A 27,331-nucleotide genomic window follows, 5' to 3' on the forward strand; every position below is an offset into this window, starting at 1 on the left:
TTGTTTCATTATGTAAGTACTTATTATTAATCAAAACATCATTAGTTTATTGGTAAAATGTATGTTCCAAGTCCTGCTGAAAGGCTAGGGTGATTTCTGACTTCTCTAACAAAAACATATGTCCCATGATAACAAGAAAATACAATAAAAATATCTCTTGTGTGAATGGCTGGTTGTCATAAATTCCAAAAGGGTAAAATAACTGATATAATGAACCTCAGAAAGGTCAGGGCTAAAAATGTGTAACTTCCTCACTATGAATAATGTAAGCATTGACACCAGCTGGTATAGTTGTATTTATGAATGTTTTATCCTACTAAGAACTTTAAATGTACTATATAGTTTGAAAACATTCTTCTTGCATGACTTGAGCACATTGCTATTCACCTATTCAATTTGATGTGGTAGGTAGCCTACAATTGTTGCACAAGCTTCTTGCGATAAACCTTTTTTTAAAGAATGTCTCTTTAAGATATAAGCTACTTCAAAGTAGTGGGCTGAGCTGTCGTTGTGGCACAAAGCCGGGAACCGCCAGGACATCTGTGGTCCAGGAACTAAACCACCAGCCAGCCCTGTCCCAGCTGCTACCAGCTTGTCAAGCGCATTCCTGTTCAGTTGTTTGTGCAATTAATGTGATGTTGTATCTAACATTACACAAGTTTGAAAAAACTGTTTGAAAAGAGGAGATATGATAGAGGCCTAGTCTAGAAACTTTTTGGAGTAACTCCAAACCTTTTAATGAGTAGGCTTACAATTATAGTGTAGCAGTTTATCCTAGTCTTTTCAAGACAAGCAATTTTTAGCATATTGACTTCAATCAGAAGATGTTTTTTTTCAGAAGTCAAGGCCAACCTATTATTTAATGAAGCTTGTGGTACGAGGCATGCCAAATTTTCTTTGAATCGTCATAGCTTGAAAAAGCAAAAAGGGAATTCTCTGAATAGAATCCATTTACAAATCTGTTTATTTCATAAATTAAAGAAAAGTAATCTTCAAAATGTGCCTCGAATGTGTTTTAAGTTGTGAAAATAAGTAATCGTTGGGGAGTTTCTCTTATGTGTATTCTACAATTTGTTTATCTGATAAGGATTCATTACTCACACACAATTGTTATACTTTGAGTTGTGTAGTGCTTAAATGACTACATAAACTTGACATTGAATTATGTATGCATTTTACTATGATTAAAATAACTGGCTTTGTATTCTAAAAAAGTTGCCTTGTGTCGGAAAAGGCTGCTAATAATGTTATTTAAAGAAATGTCCAAAACCACAAGAGCCATGCAACCTACGGAAAGCAAGTCACTCCCACTTCTCCAACAAGCCTATATAAATAAGGACAAAGGAGGAAGCAAGAAAGAGAGAGTTTTTGTGGATTAGAGGGAGAGAGTCACTTCATCCTCACTCCAGTCACTGGAGCTGAACACTAGCGAGGATCTGAACTGGTGAAAACTGTCAGCTGAGTCCACTCTGAAAGATTTTGCCAATACAGCACTGTAAGTAGAACATTTTATTGTGCAAGCCACTTTGTATGGAATGGAAGGGGGATGTCAAGTCTGCACAAAGGTTGTAGACAAGCCATCCAAGCTTAGAGGTCAATATACGCAGGATTGGATGATATGAGTTGAGAGGACAAAGGCTCTCTCTGTGCCATCTTCACAATGGCACAGGCAAAGGTAAGTGTCCGACCTTCAAGTGCTATTGAATTAATGAATTACTAACAAAGAGGTATAGATGATTTAACTGGAGTAACAAACGTACAGTGTGCCTTGCTGATATTCAGTTAGCTAATGAGACGCACCAGAACTCAATGCTACACCTTTTCTAGGACAAAGTTAAAAAAAAGTTAGGATAAGACAACTAGCAAAGCAATACAAAAACCTGTTACAAACTGTTACCGTAGTCAGTTTAAAGGGTGTTAAGTGGATTTGGAAAAATGCTATATGTGAATTTGTTAAGCGGTCCGTCTTTCTTCCTATACTGCTGAACTACAGTGGACCTCTAGTTATGTTTCATAAATAACTTATTGGATTAATTCCAACACTGAAATGACGTTTGATGAAACCACAATACACTTATAGAAATACATTTTCTGTGCTTGCGTAATAGTAACATTTGTGATGGTTTTTGGAAGAGTTGAAAGTACGAAAAAAGACTGTTCCCCTGAAAAAGAAGGAAATTGTATTAAGACATTAAATTAGACACCAAATAAGACATTATTGTAGCTCATCTTTACTAAACAAAGTAATAATTTCACCTGCAAAGTACTGGTCCAAAAAAAGCATAGCTCATATAGAATTACTTTGAAATGGACCTTGAGGCAATGACTCAAAATTGTTTATTACATTATTAGATTGACATAGCAGATGCTGAATTTGTTCAGAATATCGTATTTCTTAAATCAAGTGAGAACCTTATGCAAAACTTCAACATAAACCCACTGGCAAAATTACTTGAATCAATATTGTGTCCAGGTCATTTCAACAAAAGAATTGTGATGATGTAGATTCTGGGCTGCCCAGCCCTGTTTCTGGAGATCTAGTGTCCTGCAGATTTTCTTTCCAATACAAATTTAACACATTGTGATAATTAGTTAGCTGGAGATCATGCTAAATCAGGTTACCGCCAACTGGGTTTGGAGAGATAACACACAGGACAGTAGATCTCCAGGAATGAGTTTGGGAAGCTCTGATGTAGAATCACTGCGGAAATCTGATTGGATTTCAAATTTAACCCTAAGGTCCGGTTTCGCAGACTCCGATTAAGTTAGTCTAGGACAAACAAAAAAAACTCAATTGATTATACTTTTTTTTATCCTAGGCCAGGCTTAATCTGTGTCTGTGAAACCAGCCCTAAATCTAGTTAAGAAACATGTTTTAATTCACAATGGAACGTTAGGTTTGACAGCTCAACCAAACGTGGATAGAAAAATTGATTTGCAGAGGTTGATGGGGGAACACCTATATACATTTCTGCTTCCGAATTTTATTACATAAACTAGAAAATGTTCCTTTAACTAAATACCTGTATTGTATGGCTATATGAGCCCATGGGTACCTTTTACTAAACACAAAAGAATAGAACACAGTACCTCTCAGGAAGTACCATTGTTGTCTTTCACACAAACACACACACACACACATTTAACATATTTCTTCACCCTGGGTTCTCTATTGGCCATTGGCCTGGATACGACTGCACATTTGTGTTTGAACTGGAGTACCCCGTCCTCCTTCGTTGCAAAACACTTGTTCCTTCTCAGTCAGAATAGTTGCCTGGAGACAGATTCACATCACTGGGGGATTCAGGGAGATACACAGGGTCTTAGGAGTTAACCTCTTGTGCCAGATGAACATGGTTTCAATACAATAACAGGAATCAGATTTTGTGAAAACAAGCGATGCCAAACTGAATCTGGAACTCCTCACCATTACCACAGTCACTCGTAAACTTACAATGGCCACATGCATTCATTATTATCAATGATTCAGTAATTTAGATCACATTTTATTTAGATAGTCAAATCTTTTAAAGCTTTACATATCTGTAGCAGGGCTGCTCAATCCTGTTCCTAGAGAGCTACTATCCTGTACATTTTCTCTCCATGACTCTAATGTAGCACACCTGTTTCTAATAACGAGCTGGATGAAAAGCCAAGTCAGGTTAGTCAGAACTGGGATTGGAGAGAAAACCTACCAGATGTTACATCACCAGGATCAGGACTGAGCAGCCCTGATCTATGGACAGTAACATTTCTGTTAACTCTCTACTAATATTAAACCATCATCCCTCTCCTTAACCTTTCCCCCAACGCCCTAAACCTAATGAGAACCTCAACAAGCATTTACTTCTTTTTTTGGGATAGTTTGTTGATTGTATAAATATCTGCTGAGCATCTACAGCTGGTAATCTTGTCCATCCAAATAAAGTGTCCATCCAAATTAATCATATTTCTTGGGTGGTTTTATGTCTAAGTGAAAGTATCCTTGTGTTTCCCAAATAGAAGCAGCTCCTTCTAGAAACCATCAATCCTTGAACCCAGATTACCCTGAAAGGGCTGAGGAAATTGCAAAAAGTCTATTCAACGGAACCCCCCCACCCCCCCCCCCCCCAAAAAAAAAACACACACACATTGGGTCATTGACCTCCTTTACCCCCACTTGCAGAATTCTTTGTTCTAACTTTTGTTGCACACAAAATTATTCCCACACTATGGACACATGGTGTATTGAAAGACTTTTGTCAAAGAGCAGATATAGATATGTCACCAACTTAAATGTCCAGTGTGAGAACAGTGTGGGGAGACATTCGTGAGTCACAGTTGAGTGTGGTTTTAATTCCATGGGGGGGGGGGGAGTTTTAGACTGTGGAGAAGGTAAATAAAATGGAGTTGGCAGCGGGGGTGGGTTGTCCAGCACTCTCCTGCTAAAATCTTATGGGTCAAGGAACATCCTGCTCTCCTTCAAGCATTTTAATTCTTCTCTGTGGGGGTTTCTAGAACAATCACTGCTGCCCCTACTGTTAAATGGGACAAAGACCTACATGTGCAGTACCCGAAACACACATACACAGACACAATCACTCTGACTCACTCACTCTGCCTCACCTACTCAACATCCTAAAGTGAGACAGGGAATCTGACTGCAGCATCTGAACGGCATTGTGGACAAAAACAAACATTCGAACAGTCTTTTCTTAATCATTCTCTTCTGTTTGGCTTTCGACGGATTCCTCCATTCTTGAGGTAAAATCTTTTGGTGCAGTATTTTGTCACGGAAGGGTGTCTTTGAATCCCTCGATGTGATGGAGGGGGAGAGAAAGACATCTTGGGAAGAAAGATGGAAGGGCTTGAGTGAGATCAGTAAATAGCTCCACTGACTTTGCTGCTGAACAAAATGCACGTTTGAAAGCAAGTAACAATAACACACATCTATCTCAGTGTTTACACGTTGCATGCTCACTGTAGCAATGCAAGGATAATGAAAAAAACATTGAGACAGACAGTGCTCCTAAACTTTAATTCAAACATTGTTTTGAATTACCCAAATTGCCTGAATGACTTTGTGTGTAACTTTGTAAAAAAACAACAACTTTGTTGTATTGTGTAATTCGTTGTCATGCAGTAAGGATGACTCATTTCCATAACAATCAAGGTGGAGCAACCTCATAAAAACCCCAGACTTAAGTCGGACTTGAGTCTGAGTTTTGGACTCGAGTACCTCAGAACTTTGAGATGGCTCCATGTCTTTAACACTCTTTTCCTTTATTTTTGTTTTGACTTCCAGAAGGATCAATAAGTTGCGATGGCTTCCAGCATGGTGTATTTCCTTATCCTGTTCCCTCTCATTGCCATCATGTCAGCGGCGGAACCGCCAGGTTGCAGGATCCGGTTCACCAACAGAGGGCTCGCGATGTGTAAGAAATTCCCACCAGAAAATAAATCCATAAATAAATGCTCTTAAATGCCCAGTGCTGTCAAAAAGTGGAATTGTATGGATGTTTGATAATACCTCTAAACGAGAAGAGTTGATAATACTCAGAAATTCTGAATATTATGTTTACGCCGTTTTTGTGTAAAAGTCGTTTTCGGCTCAGGTGGGATTTAACTTGTGTTTTACTTTGTTATGTCAAAAATAAGATCTGATTATGATAATTGATCCATGAATAGGAACATGGGTGGGTTTAGACTGTTTGTTCTCCACCATTTTGCCTCCATGAAAATATGTCAGGTCCCCCTTACATGAAAAATGTAATCCTCGCTGTCGTCTTATCTAAAATTATTACAAAACTACATTATTTGTCATGTCCATTAAAACAATGTCACTTCTCTCCCATGACAAAACAGTTTTTTTAGAAATGGTAAATACAACTGATTTGATATGATTGTTATGGCATACACCGGTAAATATAAGCTCCCACGGTTGACTGTGTTATGGCATACACCGGTAAATATAAGCTCCCACGGTTGACTGTGTTATGGCATACACTGGTTAATATAAGCTCCCACGGTTGACTGTGTTATGGCATACACCGGTTAATATAAGCTCCCACGGTTGACTGTGTTATGGCATACACCGGTCAATATAAGCTCCCACGGTTGACTGTGTTATGGCATACACCGGTCAATATAAGCTCCCACAGTTGACTGTGTTATGGCGGGGCAAAAACCAAGCCATGAGGTTGCAGGAATTGTGCGTACAGGTCTATAGATAGGACTGTGTAGAAGAGAAAGGCACCATAACATAACTTAAATGTAGGATGTTTGGAAACACCAACTCTTCCTAGAGAAGGCCACCCGGCAAACGTGAGGGCCTTTTAAGGCAGTGGCTAGATGAAAGCCCCTCCTCAGTAGATGGCACATGACAGCCCAAACTCCAGACAGGCTGCCTTCACAGGAGGCACAGCCACTCAACCTGAATGTGGCCGTGCCTCGCAGAGAACAGCTGGTGTTACTATGGCATCTAACAGTGTACCAAAGTCACCCATTTGCGATTCCATAAACACAAAGTTGAAACCTACATATTAACTCTTCTCCCGTAGTACATCAACTTCCGTTTCTGATATGTATGGAAAAGCACCGCAGTTGGAAAATATCGTCAACTCATGTGACACCTGCCGTACTGCATCCAAATCTGTCCGAGTGCGGTAGATTAGCCAGAGCGGTGCGGATTGCTTTCTGTTGAAAGTAATGGATCGAAATTTACAGATGTCTTAGTGACGTCGGTCTCGTTTGGGCACCCCACCTATGGAAAAAAACCGCCAATGACGAATTCTAGTAATCCATTTACCGCGATGGCTTACATCGCCTGTTTCGCAAGATTCCGCTGAACACAGTGAAAGAAAAATTGCACAGCTAGCACAAACACAGAGGGAATCAGGCGACACACAATGACATGACCAAAGTCAGTCGAGGCCGCGTAATGATAGACTCATATGGACTTAAACCTGTCTTCCAGTGAAGTATGAGACGCAGAAGTTTGTGGCGGAGGAGCTGAGCAACATCACGATGCCGGAGATGAAGGGCAACGAGGGTCGCTTCCAGTACACTATCAGAGAGTAAGCCCCATCATACATCTTCATCCATACAAACACAGCCGCCCTGGATTGATTTTCCAGGCAGAAAGATTTTCCAATACATTTCTGTAACTACACAGAACATACTCACAGAAAATTGATAGTCCTAGCTGATGGCTCCACTCACCACATGAAACTACCTCATGGGAACTGTCTAGTGACCTTCCACTATCTGCTCAAGCACTCATTTGTGTTCTTCTTCTTGCGGTTCAGGGTGAAGATACATGAACTGAACCTGACGCATGCTGACCTGGCCTTCCAGCCAGGTCTGGGGCTGCTCTTTGAGATCCAGAACTCCTCCATCTCCCTGAGCTTCCAGAGGCGCATCCTTTACTGGCTGTTGTGAGTCCCCTACTCCCTCTTTAGCTTAGTGCAGCCGATCTTAAACCTCTCATCTGGGACCACCAGACATCTATCCTGACCCTGAACGAGCACAGCTGAAGCAAAGGGTCATGGTGTGTGTGACAGTGGGCAAGTTGTGTGCTAGCTCAGAATCTTTTCAAATAAATGTAAGAGCTTTGGGGTTAGGAGGAGCGGCTGCTGGGGGTGTCCCCAAAGAGAAGTTCAGGAATCCCTGGTATAGAGCATTTATCAAGAAAAATGCTAGGTTTGTATGCCAAATAAAGATGTCTTGAGCCTTGGTGGATTCAGCCGGGCAAAGGTACACTAGGTGGATGAGTAACCTTCATCGTCAAAAAACCTGTTTCATGTTGCAACCTCTTGATACAACCTAATGAGCGTATTCTCTGCGTCCGCCTAGCTACGACACGGGATACACCAATGCCTCTGCAGAAGGCGTGAACATCCAAACTGTCCTTCACATGAACAAAGATGAGGCCGGGCGCCTCAAGATTTCCAACATCACCTGTGATGCCTCCATCGCCAAGATGAAAATGAAGTTCACCGGCACCTTGGGGTAAATCCTGGAGTATGTAAATACAACTACATTTCCTCCACCAGGGCTCCGGGGATGCTTCGTCACAAAGTACTAAAGAGGCGCTGAAGAAGGCTCTGGTCTTTCTTGTCTATAATAATCATATTCATCCTGATCTAAAAGGGAAAGAATATCCTGAGTCTGGTCTCTCCAGACGAAGTTAACACACATTTTTAATAACACTTCAGAATCCCATATGTCATGAAAGATCATAAACCTGTCACGACCAGAGACAGAAAGAGAGAGTGACTGCAGTAATGTCAGTGTGTGATTTTTTTTGTGGGTGTACTTAAATGCTTGAAAACTCTGTTTTGATCCTTTGCAGAAGGGTATATGACTTCCTTGGGACATTCTTGACCACAGGCATGCGCTACGTTCTGAACAAGCAGGTGATGAAAGATCAGTTGACCTCATTAAAGAAATCATGGTTTCGACATGTCAACACAATACAACTAATCCCAAATGGGAGCTGGTGAATCACCAGGTTTACTGGTCGCAGGCCTCTTCAGTGTACTCTGCAAGTGGAGCTACTCAGGAAAGCTGCCTTTGAACATGTACAATTCCAATTTTTAGAATACAATCTGTTTCACTGATGGTGTGTATTATTATTATTTTTAAATACGTTTTTTATATTTTGTATTGTTACTGATACAGTTGTTTGTCGCCTTTTGCGGAGTTAGTACTTTGATTTTACTGAATGCTTTACTAAAACGTGTCTCAGTAAATTATAAAAGGCTTCAAAACTCTCCAAACCAAGTCATATCAAAATCCAAAATGGACTGATGTCTCTACATGCAATAATAATAGTATTGGTTTAATAATTAAAATAAGAATTTATCTGAGTCTGTATTAAATATAAAATAAATGGTTTGATTAATCAACTACCAGATAAAAACGATTGAAAACTAGGCCATACTTAAAGTTTATGTGTCAAGGACAAGACACAACCAAAAAAACTAATGGCTAAGAGAAATTATGACTATCGTTACAGAGTTATAGCAAATTCATTTTTTTTTTATTGAAATTTGAATCACTGTTCTTTGTGATCTTCCTGTTCTTGTCATAGATCTGCCCTGTCATGAACCACGCTGCTTTAGTTTCAGTCAACTCTTTGTTGGACACAATTCCAGGTAAGATAACGATGGCCGACTAGCCATTAAATTTTGCAATGACTAGCAAGTGTTAGCAAATGACGTTTGCGCACAGAAAGATCATTGTGTTTTTATTCACACCTATCCAGTGCGAACCGAAGTGGATAACTATGTTGGGATCGACTACTCTCTCCTCAGCGACCCAGTGGTGACTTCAAGGAGTCTTGACATGGATTTCAGGGTGAGAGACATGGCTGGCTAGTTTGGTTAGCCCATCATTATTGTCGTGCTTACATTTAGCCAAGTTAACTCAATCCCCCCAAATTAAGTCAATTTGAGCCCAGTATGGGTGGACTGGACTGCCAAACTATTTCCTGTGTAAGTGTGGCCCATTTTTTGAGTTCTCACATGGATTGATTTTAATGTCAGATCATGTTAAGGTTCAGCTCATTGTATGGGCGTATGTTCCATTGACTGATGTGTACTGTTTGTTCTGAGAGTTTGTTATTCAAAGACACTCATTACACTCAAAGAACAATACACTCGTTATCAGAATAATGAACAACTGTGATTCTTTTTTTTTTTACTTTGCACTATTTTCTGTCAGCGCCATGTTATGTACTTGATTGAATACCTTTTTTTGTAGATGGCAGTGTGTTGCTTTTTATTATTTTTCTATATAGTTTGCGTTTGGATTTTAAGTTCCGTCTGTGTGTATTTTGTTTCACCATTTTGGAACTTCGCAGCATTGCCATTGTTGCCATACATGAGCTACGTTGTGTACAGATTACAAATATGTTTCTATGGAGACATTTGTACCCCGAATAAAGTGTTCCTTATCTCTGCACTTCTCAAACGTCTTTATCTCCTCCATCTCTCTCTCTCGCTCTCCCCATTTCTCAATCTCTCTCTCTCTTTATCTCCGTCTGTTTGTGTACTGCACAGGGCATGTTCTTTGAGCTGGCGAATGAGAACGAAACCTTGGTGAACTACGCCGTCAACCCAATAGTGAAAGAGCACAACCGAATGGTGTACTTGGCCCTGTCCGAGTACTTCTTCGACAGCGGGTTGTATTCCTATTTCAAAGCTGGGATATTCCAAATGAACATTGCCAACGAGAATGTACGTACCCATCATTAGTCCGTCATTGTGTCTTGCAAATCTACTTTCTTCCCTGCTTCTTAATTTCAAGACATACATTTCTCTCAGGCATTTTAAGCTTCAGACAGCGAAACTGGGGAAGTATAGAGGAGAGAGTCATTGCATAGCATAGTCCCACCAAACAGACATCGATAGCTCACTAAGTACCTTGGAACAAGGCTGAGTATAGCCCTCTAAATAAACTGAAATAGCTGTTTGACTTACGATGGCTGATAGGAGTGATAGATATGGGCACTGTTTACATCAGATTCTAACTTTGGAACAATGCTGGGCATGGGTTTGAACACTTGGTGAGAATCAGAACCTGTGAAAGAGAAACTTGTAAAGTATTATTTTGCTGTTGGAGTGGCAGGTGAAACCCAGTGGCCAAATCTGGGGTGTCTACAAAACTACATATCTATCTCTCGGGCAAAATCAGTGCTTTTTATCACAATAGTTGTTGTTATTATTAGTTATTTTTTACAATCAAGTATAGCCTAAGCACAACCCTTTATTTTTGCCCTCTTGACAAATCTTGGCTGTAAGCCCTTGAAGAACTGGTGTCTACATCAGAGGTGTTGCCAGACATGTCGCCACAGATTTTAATAGGCAGTTGAGTCATTCTTGGTGCTGCCCCTCTTTAGGTAATGAGAGGATATGTCATGGACCCAGTTATTAGTCGGTAACAATACACAGTAAAGTAAAAGAGCAGTCTGTACTTTATTGCGTGTGACCGTCTTGCAAATAATTTATCTCCACGCGTGCTGCTGCGCGCTGTGGTCGTTATGTCGAATTTTCCATCCTCGCAGCAGACCAGCACGGTACTGTGGGTAATTTGACATGAAACATGAACACAGTCATTCTGAATGTGCAGTTCAATGTCTGTTTGGACGCTGTGTTCTCAGATGCCGAAGGATCTGGAGATGATTCTCAGGACCACCTACTTTGGCGCCATTTTCATGATGGTGAGTGTCCGCCTGGGTGCTGGCACGGTGACCTGATGTCTCTCAGAAAACAGGGGGAAGATGTCAAATTGCACGTTTGCAACCCCTTCCCTCCATGTGTTTGTTTGTGCGTCTCAGAACCCGGCCCTGGTGGAGTACCCCATATCCCTTAAACTGGAGTTGACCTCTGCCCCCAAAACTACCATCAAGACGTCGGGGGCCACGGTTGCCGTCACCGCCACCGTCACGGTGTTGGTCTGTCCACCCGGCGCCCCGCCCGTCCAGCTCAGCAAGATGACCATGGTGAGGGAAAACGCACCCTGTCATCTCGTGTTTTTTGGACTACTGATATTTATTAATGAAGTCAGGGAGGAAAAGGGCTTAGGATAAACGTCAGAGGAAGAGAGAACAGAAGGATGCGTGTTGTTTCAGGTCCATCCTTCTTTCCTCTCATGAAGGAATTCACCGATCTGTTTATTTTGTTTTTGTGGAAGACTGCCCGATTTCTGTGTTTAACAAAAATAATATTTGTACACTCCTGCTCTGTGGGTGGACATAGTGTGTGAATGTGGCTTCAAGTCATTCCCCTCACTGGTCTTACACGTTAGAGATCAGATTTCTCCCTAAGGAAAGCAACAGGCATGGGTGTAGGGCAGTGCTATGACACGGCTTCCTTCTGTTCCTTTCAGGAGGCTAAATTCCTTGCCAAGGTGTCCATGAAGGGCAAGAGACTGGCCGTCCTTACAGACTTGAGGAGGTAGATATGCATTCACTCAGACATGCTCCCACATACCATGTAATTATAGCATCTCAGGCAAGTTCATTTAGTTTTTTTATTTCATGTTCATCAACAGGTTTAAAATCTTCTCCAACCAGTCTGCTTTGGAATCACTGGCGGTAAGATTCTGTGCACTATGATGGTATCTCTCCCAATTCAGACCCTACAGTATTCCCCTTTAAATTAATTCACACTATAACCAACCTGTGGCCTTAAAGTAGATGTATTTTTCTGTTAGATGGTTTTTGAATGGTTCCTTATGCTGAGAGAACTCTTTTGGCCAAGAGAAACGGTCGTTTTATCGGTTTTCTCTAAAACCCACCTTCTGGTAACTTTAGCTACTGCTAATAACAACTTAAAGTGATAGACTGAAATAGTCACTGTGTGATAATCACCACAAAACCTGGGAAAATGTGATGTTGGATCTTTACGCATTTCAAGATATTTATTTTTTTGGGAATGTATTAAGGCATTTAGATTACACAGCGGGGTTATGCAAAATATATATTTAACCTTGTGAAAAGGACAGCATATCTTTTTACAGACATTATCTCTATGTCACAGTAGTTATGTTATCATTTGGATGGTTGAAAAAATTATTGAGTAGGAATAGCCCAACAAAAGGCCCTTTAGACATCTTTGACAGGAGAAATGTCTTCCAGAAATTCTAATCTGTCTGCCTCTCTAGCTTGATACATGACATTGCACGTGACATAGTGGCAACTTAGTCCGTTAGTGATCCAAGGGAACGTGTTTTGTGGTCTGTAAAAGGGTTCTCTCCTCCAGGACCATGGGGGAGTATACTTATCAGCCTTTACTGTTGTCCTCCCTTGCTTCTGTCATTGGGCAACACATCAGAAGTGGATCCTGACAAGTAGAATCCCTGTCTGGTAGGATGAGGTTGTTCCACTGAGCTGGAGTCATCATCCACAACGGGCTCTCCCTTAAGTCCTTCCAATCCCTTACTGAGTCATGGACTTTTTCAGGGGCAGAGTCTGACTGTAAAGATCTCTTCTCCCTCACTCCATAATAAGTATCGTTTGAAATATTGTATCCAAACCATTTGTTCTGTGTCTCCAGTTGATTCCCCTTCAAGGCCCACTGAAGACCATGCTGCAGATCTCCGTGGTTCCCATCATCAACAGTTAGTACCTGTTATAACCCTCTATGAATTTAACCCATAGAAAGGGATTGGGGTATCGTCTGTGACTACGTTTACATTTGACTACATTTATATAACGGCTGCCTTCAGCGGCGATGTCCGTCCTACCAGCAGCGTTACCAGACCTCGGCTTTCTTTAACTGTTTCTTCATACCATCTGCGGTGGTATGAAGAAACGCGCGCCACGATCTGCCGGAGTCCCCAATCTTTCGCAAGTCTGGTGACGCCCCCCAAGTCTGCGTGCTACAACGTGTTCTCTCCCAATCATGTCCTCTAGCTATCTCCATGTTTTAACCCCTCAATACACAACGAACTGTATAAACAAAATGTGTATGCAACCATATCCTTTTGTCAGTCTTTTTCAATGGATTCTTTTTTTGTAACACGTCATCTGTGATTTCTTGTTAGACTGGACAAAGAGGGGTGTCTCCATCCCCCTCGCAGATGGTTTGGATTTCACAGAGGAGGTGGTGGAGTATCATAATGTAAGTCTCAATGCTTCAATTACTAATATTATTTTTACATGTTACCAGACAATCTGAGGCTGGTATTGGACATAGGAAAAACATACCACTGCGACATATTCTTTTCTTTAAACTTTTTTACAATTATTCATCCCATGCCCACACACGTCCAATTCTGAAGTGACAAATGCATAAACAGACAACATAGATAGACCACACTAACAGCTGAAATACAAGTGCAGAGAGAGAGAGAGAGAAAAGATTAAATAAATAATTCCTTACTCAAGGCAATGCAACAAGTGACACCTAAAAAAAACCTACAGTGGGGAGAACAAGTATTTGATACACTGCCGATTTTGCAGGTTTTCCTACTTACAAAGCATGTAGAGGTCTGTAATTGTTATCATAGGTACACTTCAACTGCGAGAGACGGAATCTAAAAAAAATCCAGAAAATCACATTGGATGATTTTTTTTATAATTATTTTGCATTTTATTGCATGACAAAAGTATTTGATCACCTACCAACCAGTAAGAATTCTGGCTCTCACAGACCTGTTAGTTTTTCTTTTAGAAGCCCTCCTGTTCTCCACTCATTACCTGTATTAACTGCACCTGTTTGAACTAGTTACCTGTATAAAAGACACCTGTCCACACACTCAGTCAAACAGACTCCAACCTCTCCACAATGGCCAAGACCAGAGAGCTGTGTAAGGACATCAGGGATAAAATTGATCCATGCAAGATCTCACCTTGTGGGGCATCAATGATCATGAGGAAGGTGAGAGATCAGCCCAGAACTACACGGCAGGACCTGGTCAATGACCTGAAGAGAGCTGGGACCACCGTCTGAAGTTTGCCAATGACCATCTGGATGATCCAGAGGAGGAATGTGAGAAGGTCATGTGGTCTGATGAGACAAAAAATGTGCTTTTTGGTCTAAACTCCACTTGCCGTGTTTGGAGGAAGAAGAAGGATGAGTACAACCCCAAGAACACCATCCCAACCGTGAGAAATGGAGGTGGAAAAAATTCTTTGTGGATGCTTTTCTGCAAAGGGTACAGGACGACTGCACCGTATTGAGGGGAGGATGGTTGGGGCCAGGTATCGCAAGATCTTGGCCAACAACCTCCTTCCCTCAGTAAGAGCATTGAAGATGGGTCGTGGCTGGGTCTTCCAGCATGACAATGACCCGAAACACACAGCCAGGGCAACTAAGGAGTGTCTCCGTAAGAAGCATCTCAAGGTCCTGGAGTGGCCTAGCCAGTCTCCAGACCTGAACCCAATAGAAAGTCTTTGGAGAGAGCTGAAAGTCCTTATTGCCCAGCGACAGCCCCGAAACCTGAAGGATCTGGAGAAAGTCTGTATGGAGAAGTGGTCAAGAACTACAGGAAACGTATGATTTCTGTAATTGCAAACAAAGGTTTCTGTACCTAATATTAAGTTCTGCTTTTCTGATGTATCAAATACCTATTTCATGCAATAAAATGCAAATTAATTACTTAAAAATCATACATATTTTAGAATATGTCACTCACAGTTGAAGAGTACCTATTATAAAAATTACAGACCTCTACATGCTTTGTAAGTGGGAAAACCTGCAGTGTATCAAATACTTGTTCTCCCCACTGTATTAAAAGGATACTTAGCGATTTTCCCAAAGAGGTCATTTATCTACTTCCCCAAAGTGCGATTGAATGAGAGTTGAAACCAATATATTCACAAATACCCTTAAAAATCTGATTGTGTGCTATTTAGGTATGATCTGAAAGTGGATATTTAAATTATTATTATAAAGAGAAGCAATAAGCAGAACATGTACTGAGGCAGACAGAAATAAGTTTTATGTTACAATCCTAGAACAAACATGACTATATTAAGTATAGAATATGGAATCAGAAGACAGATCTATTCACAATATTTGTATCTATAATGTTTCGCAACCTTTGCTTCCTTTATAGATTACATTTTTAGATTAGATTCAAATTTGTCATTAAACAGTAAAAATATAGTACAACGAAATGCAGTTAGTGTCTAACCAGAAGTGCAAATAGAGGAGGGCAGAACATTTTATTAAGTATTTACAAGTATTAAGTATACGTATATTACCAATGGAATGTGTAGATGAGCAATACTTATGTGCAATAAGGCAAATAGAGGAGGGCAGACATTTTACAAGTATTAAGTATATGTATATTACCAGTGGAATGTGTAGATGAGCAATACTTATGTGCAATAAGGTAAATAGAGGAGGGCAGACATTTTACAAGTATTTACAAGTATTAAGTATATGTATATTACCAGTGGAATGTGTAGATGAGCAATACTTATGTGCAATAAGGCAAATAGAGGAGGGCAGACATTTTACAAGTATTTACAAGTATTAAGTATATGTATATTACCAGTGGAATGTGTAGATGAGCAATACTTATGTGCAATAAGGCAAATAGAGGAGGGCAGACATTTTACAAGTATTAGGTATAGTGTATGTTACAACGCGAATAATAGTTGTTTGGGTACAAATGTCAAATTCAAAATGGCATTCAAGATGTGCAAACGAGGCACATTTAGGAGTGCTGTATTAAGGTAGCATGTGCACCCGGGATGCAGAGATGACAGCAATGAGGTCCCGAGGTAGACAGGCATTTGTAAAAATGCAGGTGCAGTGACATTTCTAAATGTGCATGGAGGCAAATTGAATGCACCTGGTGCATGTGCAACTGAAATGCAGGGATAGCAGCAGTGTGGTTCCTGAGGTATTTCCATTATCAGGCATAAAAGCTTTTGTGCTCAAAAGCTTGCATACCCTTAGATAATTGGTAATATATATACCATTTGTAAAGAAAACATGAGTGAGCAGATCATAACAGACTGGCACAATTAAAAAACAAAAAATTGAAACAGAAAAAAACTGAACTGACCCCTGATCAAGTCTGCATACCCTTAGTTCTCAATACTGTGTATTGCCCCCTTAAGCATCAATGATAGCTTGCAGTCTTTTGTAATAGTTTTCTATGAGGCCCTAACATCTTGCAGGTGGTGTAGCTGCCCATTCGTCTTGGCAAAATGCCTCCAGGTCATGCAAAGTCGTTAGTTGTCTTGCATGAACCGCACGTCTGAGATCTCCCCAGAGTGGCTCGATGATATTAAGGTCAGGAGACTGTGATGGCCACTCCAGAACCTTCACCTTTTTCTGCTGTAACCACTGGAGGGTCAACTTGGCCTTGTGCTTAGGGTCATTGTCGTGCTGGAATGGCCAAGAGTGTCACATGCGCAGCTTTCGTACAGAAGAATGCAAATTGTCTGCCAGCATTTTCTGATAAAATGCTGCACCATCAATTTTCTGCATTCATCTTGCCATACATTTTCACAAGATTCACAAGTTGTCGGGCATAATGTAACCAGGCTTTTTTGTGGCATTGGCGCATTAAAGGCTTCTTTCTGGTCATGTTTGTTCAAGTATCGTCATATTGTGCTTCTTGAAACAACCACACCGTCTTTTTTCAGAACAGCCTGTATTTCCCCTGAGGTTACCTGTGGGGTTTTCTTTATATCCCAAACAGCAGTTTGGCTGAAATCTTTCTTGATCAACCTGACCTCAGCTTGGTAGCAAGAGATCGCCGAATTTTACATTTCTTAATAAGTGAATGAACAGTACTGACTGGCATTTGCAAGGCTTTGGATACATTTCCATTACCTTGTTACGCAGGTCTTTTGACAGTTATTCTCTGCTCCCCATGGATCAGTATCTAGCCTGCTCAGTGCATCCACGTCAGAGCTAACAAACTCATTGACTATTTATACCCAGACACTAATTGCAATTTCAACAGCTGCAGGCATGGGAAATTCACCTTTGCCATTTTCACCTGTGTGTGTCTGTAACAAGGCCAAACATTCAAGGGTATGTAAACTTTTTTTTGGTTATTTCTGATATCATTATGATTTAGAAAGGAGCCAAACATCTATGTGATAATAAACAGCTTCATATGATCACTATCCTTAAATAAAAGACAGTTTTTTGCAGGATCAGTCATATTTTCTAAATCAATGCCAAAATGTCACAATTTCTGCCAGGGTATGCAAACTTAAAAACACAACTCTAGCAAGGCAGTGTGAGAGTTGTACAAGGAAAAAGAGTAGTGCAAGGTCCCAGAAAGGTAGGGCGGGGGGTGGGGGGCGGGGGGTATGGTAAGTGATGGGTCTGGGTCACAGAGTTCAGCAGGGTTACAGTGGATGGAAAGAACTGTTCCTAAGCCTGCTGGTGTGGGAACGAAGAGACCTGTAAAACGGTGGCATGGATGTGAAGGGGTCCCTGGTGATCGTGCCCTGCGTAGCCATCGCTTCTGCTGGAGGTCTATGGTGGTTGGAAGCTGGGCACCAGTGATGTGCTGGGTGGTTTTCACCACCCGTTGCAGGGCCTTTCGGTCAGCCATGGAGCAGCTGCTAAACCACACTATGGTGCAGTTAGTCAGAATGCTCTCAATTGTGCAGCGTAGAAGTTCACAAAGATTTTGGTGGACAGTCTGGCTTTCTTCAGCCTCCTTAGAAAGTGCAGGCACTGCTGCGTCTTAATGACCAGGGTTGAGGTGTTGAGGGTCCAGGAGAGGTCCTCAGAAATGTGGACACCCAGGAATTTGAAGCTGGACACACGCTCAATCTCAGTACCATCGATCGCTAAAGTCTATGAATAGCATACATTGCCGATTTTGCCAGTTTTCCTACAAAGCATGTAGAGGTCTGTAATTTTTTACATAGGTAGACTTCAACTGTGAGAGACGGAATCTAAAACAAAAATCCAGAAAATCACATTGTATGATTTAAATAATTAATTTGCATTTTATTGCATGACATAAGAATTTGATCACCTACCAACCAGTAAGAATTCCAGCTCTCACAGACCTGTTCGTTTTTCTTTAAGAAGCCCTCCTGTTCTCCACTCATTACCTGTATTAACTGCACCTGTTTGAACTTGTTACCTGTATAAAATACACCTGTCCACACAATCAAACAGACTCCAACCTCTCCACAATGGCCAAGACCAGAGAGCTGTGTAAGGAAATCAGGAAATCAGGGCTACAGGACAGGTGAGAAGGTAACAACTGTTGGCGCAATTATTAGAAAATGGAAGAAGTTCAAGATGACGGTCAATCTCCCTCAGCCTGGGACACCATGCAAGATCTCACCTCGTGGGGCATCAATGATTATGAGGAAGGTGAGGGATCAGCCCAAAACTACACAGCAAGACCTGGTCAGGGCGACTGCATCGTATTGAAGGGAGGATGGATGGGGCCATGTTTTGCGAGATGTTGGCCAACAACCTCCTTCCCTCAGTGAGAGCACTGAAGATGTGTCGTGGCTGGGTCTTCCAGCATGACAACGACCCGAAACACACAGCCAGGGCAACTAAGGAGGGGCTTCGTAAGAAGCATCTTAAGGTCCTGGAGTGGCCTAGCCAGTCTCCAGACCTGAAACCAATAGAAAATCTTTGGAGGGAGCTGAAAGTCTGTATTGCCCAGCGACAGCCCAGAAACCTGAATAATCTGGAGAAGGTCTGTATGGAGGAGTGGGCCAAAATCCCTGCTGCAGTGTGTGCAAACCTGGTCAAGAACTACAGGAAACGTATGATCTCTGTAATTGCAAACAAAGTTTTCTGTACCAAATATTAAGTTCTGCTTTTCTGATGTATCAAATACTTATGTCATGCAAACTAATTACTTAAATCATAATGTGATTTTATGGATCGTTTTAGATTCTGTCACTCACAGTTGAAGAGTTCCTATGATAAAAATTTGACTAAATGCTTTTTAAGTGGGAAAACCTGAAAGTCAGCAGTCTATCAAATACTTGTTCTCCCCACTGTAGGTGTTGGTTTTGTCCAGGTAGGTCAGGGCAGAGTGTATAGCTGTGGAGATGGTCGACCGGTAGGCAAACTGGTAGGGATCGTGTTGGGGGCAGGCAGGACTAAAAGGTGGGCCAGAACGATCTGACATGAAATATTGAATTGTTGGGAAACTGCTCACATGTAGGGCATTTCAATGTATTAGAGCACATGATAATGAAACTTTAAATGTGACCCTTGATCTAAAGCAGCCAACCCCCTCCCAACATTCATCACTCCTTAAATTGGCCTTTCGCCCTTCAGGGATACCTCATAATCGGGGCCAACCTACACTTCACCAAGAGCCTGAGGGAGATGATTGAGGGAAAGCTCCAGACTGAGGACGACAATGCCATCTAAAGAAGAAATCACAGTTTAGATGTAGATCAACACTCCATTCAGTCTTGTGTTTCTAAAGTCCTTCAAGGTACTTCATGTTTACTCTGCAGGAGTCTACTGGAACGATTTTGCCAGAACACGCCGGTCCCACATCTTTTACGGATCAAAGACAACCATTTCCTTTTTAAATCAAGCATAACACTCATATTACAACTTGATTAAACTGTATTTTCATCCCTAGCTTGACATTTTCAAAAGTGCTTTTAAGATTTATTGCCTTTGTTTTGTTCGTTTTTGTTAGTGCAAAGGTAAATCAGCCAGGTTGACTTGAATCTGTTCAAATGTAAATGTTTACCTCAGAATGGCACAGTTGGGCCTCAGACAAAGACCTGATCTAAGTCATATGAATAGTCAAAGGTCATGTCAACGCACATTGTAATGGTATAGGAATGAGTTGTGATCTTTAGTGTAATGTACTGTATGATTAATGAAATGTTACCTGACAATGTTCTAAAACCATACTTTTGTAAATATTGCTTCACACATGAAAACAGAGTATGCCATGATCAAGTCCACATGTGTAACTACGGCCTAACCAAACAAGATTGAGCATTAAAATGTCCGTCAAAACTGATACGATAAATTACATTTTCCATTTATAACAAATCACAACTACAATGTACACATTGTTAAAGGATTTAATAAAAAAAAATGAAATCATTGTTTATACAGCCAAAGCAAACACATTCCCTTTTATTCTAAGTGATTACATCATTTCTGCAATGAGGCACCATCAATGAATAACTGTACATGTACGAAACATTTAAGTCTTCTTCCAAAAGACAGTAATACCCGATTGAACAGACTCCTATAGGCTGCAGTTTAAGCCCATTACAGTAGGGGGGAATTCTAATCAGGCATGATGGTGTAAAACAATCTCTCACTGACATCAGTGCAAGTTTGGATTCCTCCCAGAGTGGATGAACCACAGTATCTCCTTATGTGCCACTGAGGGGTTAAAAACATATCATCCACCTGTGCAAACAGCGGAAATCAATGCAACGCTAAATGGAAACATCCGGATTATACTTTCTCTCCCTTTCGAGAAACCAGGTTTCAGCAGCATGTCTCACAGTACCGTATAATGACAAACACTAGAAGGAGACAACACATAGCTGTAGTCCTGGTCCCAGATCTGTTTGTGTGCCAGACCCAGCCAATTGCTATGGCTGATTAAAAACGATAGGACAGATATGGGAACAGGCTAACAAAAAGCTTGGAGGGCACGTGAGTGTTGTTGGATCATGAGCTAGTGCAAATCAAATGAGAAACAGTGAAGACAGAGAGACGGACAGTAGGTTGTGCCTGTAGGCTTTGATCCCAGACCCCAGATCAGTATGGAAGTTTGTTGATGAAGCGACTGAACATGGTGAAGGCTGCCACTGGCTTGTCTGTCGGGACCATGTGACCAGAGCCCTGTTCACAGAAAATAGGATGATGCTGGTGGTCAAGTTCATTAGGAAAATGAAGAAAAAAAAAATAGATTTTCCCCTATATTTTCAGTACCACACCGGATTATACAGTATTACTGGCAGGAAACCAGGCTGGCAGAGTTTCACAACCCCGAGTGGCAGACACATTCCTCCTCTCTGCATTGTTACCTTGATGGTGAGGAAAGCCAGGTTGGAGAATTCCTTGACAAACCCTCCCACCTGCTGGCTCTCGCCAGTGTAGTAGGTCCAGGGCCTCCTCTTCACCTCAACCTGGAGACGGACAGATCCAGGGGTCAAGGGTCAGGTCAAAGGGGCAAAGTTGTTTGAATGTTTGCATTTTCCTTACTAAATTGTTATTGTTAGGATTATGCAGAATCCGATTCTAGATCTGTACCCTAGGAAAACTGCCCCAGAGAGCGTAGACGTGACAAGCCCATTGTCCTTCATTAGTTTAAAGGATATTTCTCTGCACCCACCCCTCACTGGTTTTCATTCTCCTTTCAAAAAATTATCAGTTTGTGTACCTGCTGCTGCAGTGACTCAACAAACCACTCGTCCCCGAGGAAGTTGCAGGCCATGTCAACATCTCCATTGTACACCAACACTCTGTACTTCTACAGGAGAAACAGAATTGTAGCACAACCGGCCGTTTGACTATCTGGAGTGCAAAATGTTTCTGCAGGGTTTTCACTTAAGAGGTAATTTCACTGGTTCCTTCCTGCCAGCTCAGCAAGATTATCTGGTAGAAATAAAACAACAAAACTCACCAGAGCTCCCAACAGCTTCAGGTATTGCTTCCTGACATCCATATACAGACGCTTGTAGTTAAAATTCACCTCAGCGCTGTAACAGCAGGGATCAACAGATTAGCACTATGGTCAGGAGAGTTCAACATAACCTGACAGTTCACACCAGACAGTTATTTACTCTGACTGCCGTGAGGAGGTAAATAAATCCTGTCTTAGTGGGATTTCCATTAGCTGCTTGCAAAAGGAAAAGACAAAGTGGTATCAATTACACATGCAAATGTATTAAATGTCTCAAAATAAAAAATAAACAATGTAACCCGACAATACTTTTGCTTTCCAAACGCAACACCCCTCACTCAACCCAGAGATCAGCACTACCATTCTCCCTCTATAGAACTGAAACTGGTCCCAAACACATGCTTTACACCTCAGGTGTTACAGAAATGGGTAGTGAAAAATAATTTATTAAACAAAAAACTAAGAAAAAAAACTCACATCCTTGCGGATAATTTAGACTAAACGCGTCTCATCCTGTATGAGAAAAGACCCAGTTGGGCCGACTGCATGTGGTCAGCCTACTGAACGTTAACTTTCTCCGCATTCCTGACGACACTCACCTGCATATCTGCCAGGCCAGAGCCAAAGGGGAGATGTGGAGGGCGTCTTTGACGTACTGGTTGTTCAGGTACAAGTTGGAAGGTGTAGAGTTGGTGCATGGAGGGTCCAGCCTCACACGCCTGTACAGAGACGCCACGCCCTTCAGCTTCTACAAGACAAAACGCAGGAAGGTAACAGAGACGTGGATTCCCTCAGACGACAACCGCCGCCAGCTCTGTTGATGATGTCAACCTTCCCTGGGACTCTCTTCGCTGTCAAGCAGAGGGATAACCGTCTCAGGGCTGATCCAACTGTGGGGCAGTTCTGAGAGTAGACCGAAAACTAGTCACGCTCGTGTTTACCTGGCTCCACAGCCGAGTTCTTTCATAGTTGATGAAACTGTTCCCCAGATCTCGAATGACCAGTTCACCATTGTCGACACTAGAGACAATGCAGAGCAGAAGGACGTGAGGGACATCAGGGATCGACAGTAAACCCAATGTACTTGCCTGTGCACCATGACACTTTACTGTGCCACCTGGAATTCCAATGTCTTCGCCCAGACATCTTTAGTACCCCAGTGTTAATTTGCTCAAGTATTTCTAAGTGCCCCTACATACACTGACATTCCAGTCTTCAAAATTGGTCGTAAGGAACCAAAAATCAAACTCACCCCAACTGTGAGGTCCACCCATTGGCATGTCAATCTACAGTATTCAAGATTTTCTGAGTGAGGACATCAGTAATGTCCGACCAGGGGCAAATGGCAAGTGTCTGGTCTTACCTGACTCTCTGGGTAACTCCTCCAGGACAGGGGGCATACAGGTTGTACATGTTCAGTCCAGAGTTGTAGACGATATTCTGCACCTCATCAATCTAGGTGTTACAAGTGGTAGGAAATCAGAGTATATTCACATGTACAGAAAGTATTTGACCTGGAGACACAGCGTTTTCCACAAACATATCGACCCCCAACATAGATAAACAAGGCAAATTACCTGCATTTCAAATAATAAAAATGGTATAATTAGAAGAGACAAAGGGTTGCATTAAGGAGGAATTCAACTCATGCTCCAGCAGTACATGTGCACCAGAGACAGCAGCTTAGACCTCTAGACCCCCCAAACTCAACTCTGGACCTTGAGGAGAGTCTGACTTGGATCATTGCAACCCTCTTTTCAGGGACTTATTTAGACCTTGGACACCAGGTTGGTGCAAGTAATGATGATGATGATGCAGAACAAAACTAGCAGGCTCCGGTCCTCGTAGGGAAAGAGCTTGATAGCCTACGAGGACCTTTTCCTCTGGAAAGCAAATTGAAGTGCACTCACACTAATGGAACAGTTGGGGTTCTGGTTGTTGTGGAAGTCACAGATTCCATCTTTGCAGCAGTAGGCCTGTAGATCAGTCCACAGCCTAGAAGACACAACCAGTCATCATTCACTTCAACACTCTTGGACTTGGCGTCATGGCCCAAACGGGCGGCAATGAGCAGGCCGGAGAACCAACAGGTCTGGGACAATGTCATAGCCGCACCTTGTCCCAAGAAGTCCGTGGTAGTAAGCGAAGTAGACGAGAGAGTTGTCGTTCATTTCGTAACTGGACATCCCATTGCCGACTGCAATTCCCTGGGGGAGAAAGAGACGCATGCATATTAAAATGAATGGTTCCTGAACACTCACTCCACCAGGTAGCTTACATATATAGCATTCATTCTTACTTCACAGGATGTACTTTTTCCCACCCAGACATTTGTGTCCTCTGAGAGGAGACTGGGGAATGATGGTCCCCCCCCCACGGATTCAAACCCTTGCTGCAGCAGCCATGTGCACTGGAGGCACAGACTCAGAGCCCCCTCAACAACATGGCTAAACATGTCCATACCGTTAAGACCATTAGGCTAAACCAAGTGGAAGTCACATCATAGCGGTTCCCAGGCTGTTCCCAGGGAACACAACCTACATCAGAAGGGGCTGTGAAGGCTCCAACGAACACCAAACTAACTAGTTGCTCCCCGAACTCCCCTGGCTAACATAATCTCCTTCGGATTTGACGGGGAAAGCAACTTCCTGGACAAAATGAGGAACTCCAATGAACGCACGCCAAATAGCACCCTACTCTTCATTTCGTTTTCTACTGTCGAGAGCTCAGGCCAAATGCCGAGCAGGATCTAGTGGGACGTGGTGCCGTTCAGGTCAGAGGCCATCTTGTTTGCACCTGCAGGTTTATGCTGGAATCTTCCATCACCCTCTCCGCCAGGGTGGGGATATAGATGCCCCCGTAGCTCTCGCCCGTCAGGAAGAACTCATTCTTGCTGTATTCTGGGAAGGCTTTGAAGAACTCCTTCAAGGCCAGGTAATTATTCATGGACACCTTGAAAAGCAGAAAAGCAACATGGAACTCAAGGAGCTTATGTACAGTCCCAACACTGACCTTAGTCCCCATGAAAACAGCCATCGGGAAGGGATTGGGAGATTGGGAGTGTAAAAACATGGTTAATTGTACATTTATTACCACACTCACCTCTGTGTCGTTGGTGGTGTACTTCTTATCGTCAGAGTAGGAAAACCCGACACCTGCTGGTGACTCCAGGTACAGCACATTGGCAATCTAAAAACATTGTAAGATACGCTACTGTAAGACATATACTGCATATGGAGGACAGGAAAAAACTGGAAATGTTTTAAAAAGTCAATAAGATATCGCATGAGCGCCAGCTCTTTGTGACTAATTTCCATGCCAAACACTGGCCTTCTATATGATGGCAACAGTATTGGCAATAGTAAAAGCAAAAAACAGATCTGGGAAAATCTTCAAGAGGAATGAAACACACCATGTTCCAGGAATAGGGGTTGTACTTCAGCGACACGCCATCATCTTGAATCTGAAATTAAAATATTAGGCTGCATTCAGACTATGCCAGGCAATTAGTTCTTCAACACTGCAGTTAATGGATTCTCATGACAGAACATGACAATTTCACAACTTAATTACACTGCAGAAATTCTACATAATGCCCTTTTGGATTATTGGTTAATGATTTAGTAAAAATGAAAAAGGTTACTTACGTAAATGTACATTTTAGTCATTTACTAGACTTTATTTTATTTAAAAGAGCAAGCAGCAAGTCCAGTCCATAGCTCAAAGCACAATATGCTTAATGTCAGCTTCGGGATTGAAACCAGAAATCTCCTGTTACTGGCCTAGCACCCTAACCACTGGCTTCTCCAAAAAATCTCAGCCGTATGAATTATGAACAGATGCAGTTCCTCTTACCAAGAAAGGACCGTGTTCTGTGAGCAGACCGTCCAGGGAGCTGCAGCCTGGTCCGCCATTCAACCACAAGACCACCGGGCTACCCGACGGATCTTTCTGAGACTCCACAAACCTGTATCGCAGGTTAAGGTGTAGGACATAGTATAAATTACTACACGAGGAGATGACAGTGGAATTACTAAATGATGGCTGACGGAGAACAGATAATACTCTATGGCTGCACGCTAAATAAAGTAATATTGCAGAGTGCAAACAAAAGACACTGCACCGTACCGTACCAACAACACTTCCTCATTTTATGGCTAACAGCATGTGACCTACAGTGCTGGGAAAGTTATTAACCCAGAGTATTTAAACTAGTAATTTAATATAGAAAATTCAATAAAATTCAGGAAGTGTTTTCAACAGTTAACGTCTGTCATTTATTGGTGTATTGAACACACCAATGACAATTTAGAAAAAGGGTATGCGTGATTTCTAGCACCAGACCTGCCTTATCAATCAGTTTTGGTTTTGAATATAATAACTACACACTTCGTTATCATACGAACTCAAATCAGTAGTTTGGATGTAGTGAATTACTTTTGTTAAGTAAACTACATTTTTATAAAGGTACTTTATTTAAAATTTTGTTTCAAAATAGAATCCTCAACACCTACATATAACGATCCCATTATATATAATAAGCATGTTAACTAGCCATCACAACAACAAAAAAAGAGAAGGCAACCTACTGACCAGTAGTGAAGATGTTTATTTTCTGCCACATCGAAGTATCCCGAGTACTGTTTAAAGTTAGGCTGCTTTGGAACGCCAGGGAGGAACTTTATTTCATCTGATTCACGTGCTCCGAGAGATCCCAAGATTCCCAGAAACAGGGAAAACACCACATGAATAATCTAGGGGTATAAGGAGGTATGTATTGTCAATTTGTTCTTACTACCAACAAGCCATTGAAAGAGTTAAGACAATCTAGTAAACTAACAAACATTGATTAAAACATGCTAGCTACTGTAAACTTGGATTTAAGCAGTTCTTTTCCCACCAACACTTACCATTTTCGTTGACGTAACTAAGCCGTATTAGTAATAAAACCACAACTGAAGCTGGCTATTTATGCAATAGACCGCACTATACTTATGCACATATAGACTTCGAAACGCGGTGTTGTTAATTTCGTTGAACATTTTATACCGTTTTTTAACAAAAGCAAACAGACCGAAACAGGCCGGGGTCGTATCGTCAAGCAGATAGTCTATTGGACACAATTCTGGTGTATCCCTTCCTGTTTGCGTCTGTGTGTTATAAATGTCCATAATAAAAAGTATTGCTTAGTGAATGAACGCACCCCAATGATCATGTGATCCCTTTTACGTCTGGAGCGCGTGATGAGCAGGTCACATGACAATGCATT

At 41.7% G+C, this 27,331-nt stretch overlaps 2 protein-coding genes across 3 annotated transcripts; one reads left to right on the forward strand and one right to left on the reverse strand.

The window, feature by feature from the left end:
* Positions 1-1,370: 1,370 nt before the first annotated feature.
* On the forward strand, positions 1,371-20,436 carry pltp (phospholipid transfer protein). 2 transcript variants are annotated; one of them, XM_010880725.4, is made up of 16 exons: positions 1,371-1,495; positions 5,285-5,414; positions 6,956-7,055; positions 7,287-7,415; positions 7,834-7,989; positions 8,333-8,396; positions 9,074-9,137; positions 9,248-9,339; positions 10,044-10,220; positions 11,144-11,203; positions 11,321-11,485; positions 11,872-11,939; positions 12,037-12,079; positions 13,041-13,104; positions 13,531-13,607; positions 19,728-20,436. In XM_010880725.4, the coding sequence occupies exons 2-16, from the start codon at positions 5,303-5,305 to the stop codon at positions 19,821-19,823; spliced, it is 1,467 nt and encodes a 488-aa protein (XP_010879027.1). In that variant the 5' UTR covers positions 1,371-1,495; positions 5,285-5,302; the 3' UTR covers positions 19,824-20,436. The 2 variants fall into 2 exon arrangements, with proteins under 2 accessions (XP_010879027.1, XP_010879028.1); XM_010880726.4 differs by lacking the exon at positions 1,371-1,495 and adding an exon at positions 1,581-1,675.
* A 50-nt stretch (positions 20,437-20,486) lies between these two features.
* On the reverse strand, positions 20,487-27,109 carry ctsa (cathepsin A). The gene is made up of 15 exons (XM_010880724.4): positions 26,973-27,109; positions 26,656-26,816; positions 25,918-26,029; positions 25,475-25,525; positions 25,165-25,251; positions 24,859-25,014; positions 24,178-24,269; positions 23,973-24,057; positions 23,426-23,517; positions 23,004-23,082; positions 22,662-22,810; positions 22,063-22,138; positions 21,820-21,909; positions 21,464-21,565; positions 20,487-21,278 (listed from the first exon to the last, which is right to left on the reverse strand). Exons 1-15 carry the CDS (start codon positions 26,973-26,975, stop codon positions 21,195-21,197), a joined length of 1,419 nt encoding a protein of 472 aa, XP_010879026.2. The 5' UTR covers positions 26,976-27,109; the 3' UTR covers positions 20,487-21,194.
* Positions 27,110-27,331: the final 222 nt, after the last annotated feature.

Source organism: Esox lucius, chromosome 17 (assembly GCF_011004845.1).
Source record: "Esox lucius isolate fEsoLuc1 chromosome 17, fEsoLuc1.pri, whole genome shotgun sequence".
NCBI classification, from domain to species: Eukaryota; Metazoa; Chordata; class Actinopteri; order Esociformes; family Esocidae; genus Esox; species Esox lucius.